Here is a 7,895-nt window from a genome sequence, read left to right on the forward strand (position 1 = left end):
AAAATGTTGGTGTTGCACATACGTACGTCGTATTTTGGACGTACGTATGTAAAAAAAACAACAAAAAAAACGCCGTTAACTCTGTTTTTGCTTCATCTGTCAGACTCCAGTCGTCAGTGCTGGTGTTTTGGTTCTAATGGTCTGCAGGCTCTGGGACAGAAAGAGTTGGTGTTTTTGTTGGAGTGTTTGCCAGAGGAAAAAACTCTTCCAAAAGACCTCTTCACACTGTATCTCACTATTTACCAAGATGCCCAGAAAGGTAGTCAAAGAGCTCTATATGGGCCATTTATTTAGCTTTTAATAACAGAATGTTTTACTCATGAAAAAAAAAGGACTACAGGTTCAGTATTCTCTGTTACAGGAAGGTTTGTGGAGGAACTTGACAACATCACATTCACAAGCAGTTTCCTGGGCAGTAAGGATCACGCTGGGATCCTCTTCTTCTCTCACACCTGTCAGCCTCTAGATGACCTCACTCTCCCCCCTCAGCCTTTCCTGTTTGGCCTGCTCATCCAAAAACTGGAGGTGCCCTGGGCCAAAGTCTTTCCACTCAGGCTGCTCCTGCGGCTTGGAGCTAAATACAGTGGTGTGTTAAATGTTGTCTTTCCCATCACATACAAGAACCAACAAAAACCCAATCATGTGTATTTCTGTATATTCTAAGTCGGAAAATATTCTGTTGGTCGGATAAAAGAAGCAAATTAAAGATGTAATGTCTGGATTTGAGAAATTATTACTGCAAAAATTATTTACTGCAATTTTATAGACCAAACTAGATGGCACTCAGTAGAGCGCATACCTCTGCCAAGCCCCACCAATCCAATCGAGCTGCATCAAATTGCACACACTCAGATATCAGTCCCCTTAATATGCCAGATTTTTTTTCTTCAAGATCCATCAATTATTCCCCGGGAAATCAGTGAAGATGTAAAAAAAACCAAAAACACAAAAAACAATGCCTCACGGTGTTATCAAAATTGTATTATTTCTTCCGTTCCATCCTTCCACAAAATTTTGCGGAAATCCTTTTAGTAGTTTTTGTGTAATCCTGCTGACAAACAAACAAACAAACCGACAAACTTCATTCTTATGCTGTTTATACGTTGCAAATAATAAGGATTAATTACAGTGTTGCTAACTAGTAATTTAATACCTTTATGTAGTGATAATTTACTAAAGCTTTTCTTTTTCAGTGTATCCCACGACATTGACTAGTGCTCGTTTTCGGGACTCTGTGTATCGAGAGACAGGACACACCATTATGAATTTACTGGCTGTAAGTACTATAACACCACCAGATGCCCTTGTTGACAGTGTAATAGGTGCATTTTCTTCAACAGTTTTATGCAAATTTTTAATTTGCAGAGAAAACTGGAAATGTCAATAACTCTGAAAAGACTCCAGAAAAAAAAAAATCACAAATTTTTACTGTTGCCTGAGATGGAAATGTTATCGATAAAAGCAAAATGTGACAAGTGTAACCCAAACAGACTCATCTTATGAAACGTGACTTAAATGTGCTCTGAATCTTTTTACTGAAGAGACCAAAATATCAGATCTATCTTAAGCAAGAGAAGACTGGAACATCCATCCATCTATCTATCCATCGACTATACCAGTTATCTTTTGTGGGTCATGGAGGAGCTGGAGCCCTCATGGTACAGTTGTTAGCACTTGTCGCATCACAGCAGGATGGTGTTAGGTTCGAACCAGCCTTTGTGTGTGGAGTTTGCACATTCTCCACGTGTCTACCGTATGTGGCTTTTCACTGGGTACTTCGACTTCCTCCAACAGTCCCAAGACAAGAAGTTTAGGATAATTGGAGACTCCAAATTGACTCTAGGTGTGAGTTTGAATGTGAGTGTGAATAGATTTTATACAAAGGGATAAGTCCAATTCACATAATCTCCCTGTGTCCTCTTCTTCTGCAGTGGTTTTATGGCACCTGAGAATTGTCTCCACCCTGTGATTATCTTGATGCACTTGTCTCCTAATATACACAGTTGGAATTTGTGTAAATGTCCATTTTAATTTTGCCATTTTAGTGATTTCTGTTCGAATTTGCTACAGATTTGTATGGAAACGTGACTATTAGCAGAGTGGGAGTAATCCCACCGGTAGCACATTCTTTAAGACTGTTTTATTCCCTTCCTTTAAATCAGGTTCCCCATAACTTCCCAAATGACATGGAAGACTAGTGAAGTTAAATAGAAAATAACTTTCACTGTGCAAGTGTAAAATTATAAATAAGTACATATTTTTAAGCCACCTCTAATGAAAAATTCTGAATTTGATGCAGTTGATTCTTCTAAAGATAAAAAAATATTTGTTTCCCAGACAGTTTAGAGGTTTGGATGAAAGCCGATATAAGTAGCATAAGGATTCCTATGATTACCTTAGGAATCAATCTTGAATTCTATTAGTTATAACAGCAGCTGCACGTTGTGGTACCTAACATGAAATATAAATTACTTTACAGACAAGATTAATTTTCTCTAAACTGTTTGCCCCCAGGACCTGAGGAACTACCAGTACAGCCTATCAGTGGTGGAGGGCCTGAGGATCCACATGGAGATGGGCCACAGTTACATCAACATTCCCAAAAGTAGCTTCAATGAGGTATGAAGGAGCCTTAAAGGAATGATTCTAACTTCTGCGGAAAAGAATTTCACTTCTTCACTGAGAAGATCAATACCCCTCAAATGTTTTCATATTTAATAGCCAGACATTTCATCTGACATTGACAAGAAGGCAACAACGCTATTGCAGAATATAATTAATAAAGCAGAGCATATTTAAATAATGTCTGAAAGAAAATTTACTATATATATAAATTATTCAAATTCAGGAGAACTGTGAGCATGGGATGGTTTTCAAGTTTAATGCGGCTTTACGTGAAAACAACAAATTTGAAATACCAGCAAACACACCGGTGTAGTACAGAGGTTCATTATGAATTATATGGTTTCTGTTTTACAGATGCAGAAGGTGGTAAATGCATCTAACGAGCACGTCATCAGTATTGGAGCAAGTTTCAGCTCGGAGGCCGACTCTCACCTGGTGTGTATCCAGAACGAGGAGGGGAACTATCAGACCCAGGCTAACAGCATGCCCGGGAAGACCCGCACAGGTGAAGGGCATCAGTAATGAAATGCTGCTTTCAATGAAATACTCCTCTGTCTACTGTTTGTGGATGAATAAGCTCAATAAAGACATTTAACTTGTCTTTTGACTCTCTGTATATTATGAAGAATGTTAATTCTGTGGAGGTTTGTGTTTTGTTGCAGTGACTGGGGCCAGTTTTGTGGTGTTTAATGGAGCACTGAAAGCCTCCTCAGGCTTCATCGCAAAGTCCAGCATTGTTGAAGGTAACGTTGATTTGTTGAGTCTCATTTCATCACATCAAATCTGTGAATCAAGCTAGAACATAGCAACGTGCCTAATTCATATTGTAGAATACTTGACTGTTGCTGGCCCAGAATAAGTGGATTTTGTCTTTGTGTGTCAGATGGTTTGATGGTTCAAATCCCTCCAGAGACCATGGAGTCTCTGCGCTCTGCCCTGAGGGAGCAGACAGATTTTCACATACCCTGCGGCAGGAATGATGGTGGGGAGCTCCGAGAGAACGTCACTGTCCGCTGGGTTGACTGGAGTTCACCTGTCAACACAGGGTAATGGCAGTGCCACACAACTTCTCTAATCCTGCTCTTCATTCAGGGAGTAGCTGTTTGTGCTGTAGAGTTTCCAATAGTAATATCAGATGTTTTTCCTGGGTTTACAAATCGACAGAGGGGGGGGCATTTTTTAAGCCTTTAATGTACTTTAATGTACATATTAACAGCACTCTTACAATGTTCCTCTACAGCAAAAAAAGTGGTGTTGATGGGAGACCTCTGGATGGCGTCCGCAGTGTGAGGACGCAGCAGGACACAGAATTCAAGTTGGATGGTCGCACCATCAGATGCACTGAGGTGAACTTCACTTTTCATTAAATGATTGTTCTCTCCTACTTCCCGCACTGCATATACCAGGCATTGGTCTCATTTCCAGGCTGAGCTTTAGGTTTATCTAACAGTCCATGACACTGTTCTTCAGATGTGGCTTAACTAATTCACTAACATCATGAGAGGTTAGAAAATTATCCTTTTAATTCCCATCCAGCTAATTTGTTTCTTTGAATCAAAATTTGAGGATTGATCTGTTATTTCTGGATGATGATACTGAAGTCACTCTTACTTTGAAATTAAGGCAAAACAAGTAGGGTTAAAAACATTGACAGCATTCATGCATTTTGTCCCATGGCAAAATTATTGTTCCCCCTGCTTCAGGATTGGGTCATACACACTCTCTCACATGACTGGTAAGGTTCCTTCCAATGGACATGTAAGAGACTTTTATATGATAATCATAAAGCCCTCTATGAAAATGAAATCTAAAAATAAAGTAAGTGTATTAATTAAGCCCCTATCAGCACTAATGTTACAAATTGATTTATACACAACATACAGAACATGTTAAATATCAAGTGCAGATGCAAAATATGTGTGATTTGTTTAAGGTTCAGTGTTTAGGATTTAGTGACATCTAGCGGCGAGGGTGCAGATTACAGCCAACTGCCCCTCAAAGTGTGTCCAAGAACCTATGGTGGCCTGCAGGTAATATAATAACGTCAAAGGTCCTCTAGAGCCAGTGATTGGTTCGTCCATTCCGAGCTACTGTGGAAACATGGCGATGCAACATGGTGGACTCCTTGGAAGGCGACCCGCTCCTGACGTAGATATATAGGGCTCATTCTCAGAAACAAAACAAAAAGTACAATCATTCTTAGATTCAGGTTATTAAAACACAAATGGAAATATTATTATGAATGTTCTTTTTCTGCAGATTGGTCCTCTTACATCCTCCACACTGGACCTTTAATAGATCCCTCCCAAAGAAAATGAAGTTCTTAAACTTATTACCATGATGGCATGGTGTTTTTTTTTATATGATACAAGACATGAACAAAAAAAGCAACCAGCTTCATTTACTGCAGGTAACCATTACCAGTCTTAAAAACAGGGTCACATACAACACATAACCTAAGAAACCAATCTCGACACCTTGCAGGCAAGGCCAAGAGAAATCCAGAAATCACCAGCGCAGAGCAAGCTTGTCAGTACATCGAGTAAGAGTTTGCATAAGTTAACAAGTAATGTATGGCATTATTTTTGTGCCTCTTTCCTGAGGGAGAAACTTGAGAAACAGAGCACAGGAAAATATATTATATGTAAGCACAAAATTATATTTTTGTTTTAGCAAAATAAAAATCTATTGTTTGCTCAATTAATGTATTTGCATGTAAACCATTCCATATTTACATGCAATAATAAACCCTCTCATGCAATTTCAATCATATACACTCACACAAACTCTGGCTCTGCGCTGTGTGAACATATCTCTCTCCCTTTGAGATGTTTGGCTGAAATGTTTTTAGCCATTTTGAGATGTGCTGCTCTTTCACTGGTCAACCAATCACAAGTAGTGGTGGTGGAGGCCTGATCCAGAGTTTGTCAATGAGGAAGTGTGAGAGAGTGTTAGATGTGGTTCCAGACTTTTTGTTAACCTATATGTGAAAATCATATGTGAAAATCATATTAAATCTAAATATTAATCAGAGCAGAGTATTTTTATGCACTTTAAGAGAACATAAAGTCTGAGCGCCTCATGCAGGTCATCCCAGAGCCTACGTGCCCCAACTGCAAAGGTACGGCCCATAGACTGGTACGACCACTTTTAGTCTTAAATCTTAGCACAGGGACAGCCATCAAGTTTTGGTCTGAGGACCTCAGGGTGACGGGTGGACAAAAACAGCTTTTAATGAATTAAGCGATTTCTGCAGTAATTTAAGTAGAATAAGTTTGTGTTCAAGTGAAAAATTCCCATATTTAATTAACAGCCTTATGTTCTCATCATATGTCACTATGTTCTGTTCATAATTATATCAACACACTTTCATCATAAATCTACAAAACTGAGGCCTTTATATATGTAATGGTCATGATCCAGCAATCTATCAATAAGCTGCACCCAAGGACAGTGTTGCTCTGGAAACAGTTAAACCTGCTTTGAAGAACCAAAACAATTCACCGACATTCTAATCTAGATGACTCTGTCATCCACGTACAGTACGAAGAACTAGTCCCAGGGGGCGTAAACTTACCTGAATGCCCCCCCCCCCAGGTTTTCTACCAGCTGAAGAGTCCTGACTGTAGCCTTTCGTCAGTGCTGTCGTCGTGCAGCGTCTTTCAGAAGGAGATGGCTTTGGCCACCTGCAGCGCTCTGACTCCTCACCTGGCTGTTCTCACCTCCAGTGGCATCAACTCCGTCTCACTTCGCATCTCCACGCAGGCTGACATGGTACTAAACTATTTTTGTGTCCCAGTGCAGCATTTAGAATGTCTTCCGTTCAGTTAAATTCCAGTGCGGTGAGAATATCTGTATGTGTTTTCTGTCAGGTGGAGTACCAGGCTGGCTCTGGAGGCAGGCTCCTCCCTCAGCGCTACATGAATGAGCTGGACAGCGCTCTGATTCCTGTCATACATGGAGGTAGCGCTAGTGTACCACAGACAGCCATGGATATGGAGTTCATCTTCTACATCTCACACGCCATCTAAGCACAATCAGACAGTGTCCCAAAGTGATACAAAGTATCAAGTACAGGAGGAGAGGCTGTTGACTGTGGCAGGAGATGCTAAAGTAGCCGCTAACTTCGACTTGCAGCCAGTCACAGAGGACATGTAGCAGCTGGCACAACATTCCCGCTCTGAGGTTGGGGATGTAAACTGATATAATACTGTCCATCGGCTAAGGAACCGTTGTTTGTGCGTTTTCGTGCTCACCAAAGCTGCTTTAATACAAGAAGCCAAACACTAAACAAGGGATGCGACAACCACCACCATATAAACCAAATACACCAAACTTTTCAAACCGTTTTCCTCGGATCTGCCTTCCAGGCTTCCTGCTGGCCTCTGTCAGCTCAGAGCACCTCAGTGAATGTTTCCCCCAGACACACTATCGAAATGTCTCATTTATTATATTTTATTATGGGTGTATTGAATGAAATGATGATATTAAAGAGAAGAACATTGCTGACTGCAGTACAGTATCAGGTGCTTCTGTACAGTCACTTCCCATTCGTAGCTGGCCCCGTTCTTTAAAGAAAAAAAAAAAAGTTCACCAAGCTCCTCTGTTGTCATTTCACATGCTGGTTTATGATGAAACTGCACAGGAAAAAAAATGGGCCTTATGCATTTTCTTCCTTTTCTAATCCTGAATCCTTATTCCCCTGATGTGTTGAAGTCCGAGTCACCAGACTCTCCACGAACCTGCAGTAAATTGTTGTTTTTAACACAATCAATCCCTCCTGATCACGAGGACGTGCCCCTTTGTGATATGTGATCATTGGCTTAAATGACGCCCACAAATTGCCATGTGCTGCGTGAAACAAAGCAAGAGGCTGTGTTGATGTGGGTGTGTTGTTTCAGGGACCGGTTTGGCATGAAATACGACCCACGACGTCCAGATTGAGTAAGAAATCAATCCAGCTCAGATACCGAATCTCCGCACAGCTCTTTGTAGTCACTCTGGAGAGTTATCACAGCAGCAGTCATTTGACCCCCAAACGATTGCCCAAACAGTAGGAATTTAGCGTTCACAGTACAAAGTAATCTACCAATACTGTGACCAACGCAGAACAGTTTTGTCCAGATTGAACTTTTTTGCTGAATGATCCTGTTTTTTTTTTTTGGGGGGGGGGGGGGGGGGGGGGGGGTTGTTTCGCTATAGCCCTCTTTGTTGGCCTGTCTCTTTCACAAAAATATGGTCAGCGCTGTGGGTGATTTGTATTCACAAAC

General features: G+C 40.8%; 1 protein-coding gene across 2 annotated transcripts in view; it reads left to right on the forward strand.

Moving 5' to 3' along the window:
- The window catches only part of zfyve16 (zinc finger, FYVE domain containing 16), a 33,220-nt gene extending 25,965 nt beyond the window's left edge, over positions 1–7,255 (forward strand). For both annotated transcript variants that reach the window (XM_047337269.1, XM_047337268.1), the window contains 10 exons: positions 104–259; positions 362–586; positions 1,194–1,276; positions 2,515–2,619; positions 2,980–3,130; positions 3,288–3,368; positions 3,509–3,671; positions 3,866–3,971; positions 6,223–6,399; positions 6,498–7,255. In XM_047337269.1, coding sequence (XP_047193225.1) covers positions 104–259; positions 362–586; positions 1,194–1,276; positions 2,515–2,619; positions 2,980–3,130; positions 3,288–3,368; positions 3,509–3,671; positions 3,866–3,971; positions 6,223–6,399; positions 6,498–6,656 — 1,406 coding nt within the window. In that variant the 3' untranslated portion in view covers positions 6,657–7,255. The remainder of the gene's footprint in view (positions 1–103; positions 260–361; positions 587–1,193; positions 1,277–2,514; positions 2,620–2,979; positions 3,131–3,287; positions 3,369–3,508; positions 3,672–3,865; positions 3,972–6,222; positions 6,400–6,497) is intronic.
- Positions 7,256–7,895: the final 640 nt, after the last annotated feature.

This window comes from Scophthalmus maximus, chromosome 2 (genome assembly GCF_022379125.1).
Source record: "Scophthalmus maximus strain ysfricsl-2021 chromosome 2, ASM2237912v1, whole genome shotgun sequence".
Taxonomy (NCBI): Eukaryota; Metazoa; Chordata; class Actinopteri; order Pleuronectiformes; family Scophthalmidae; genus Scophthalmus; species Scophthalmus maximus.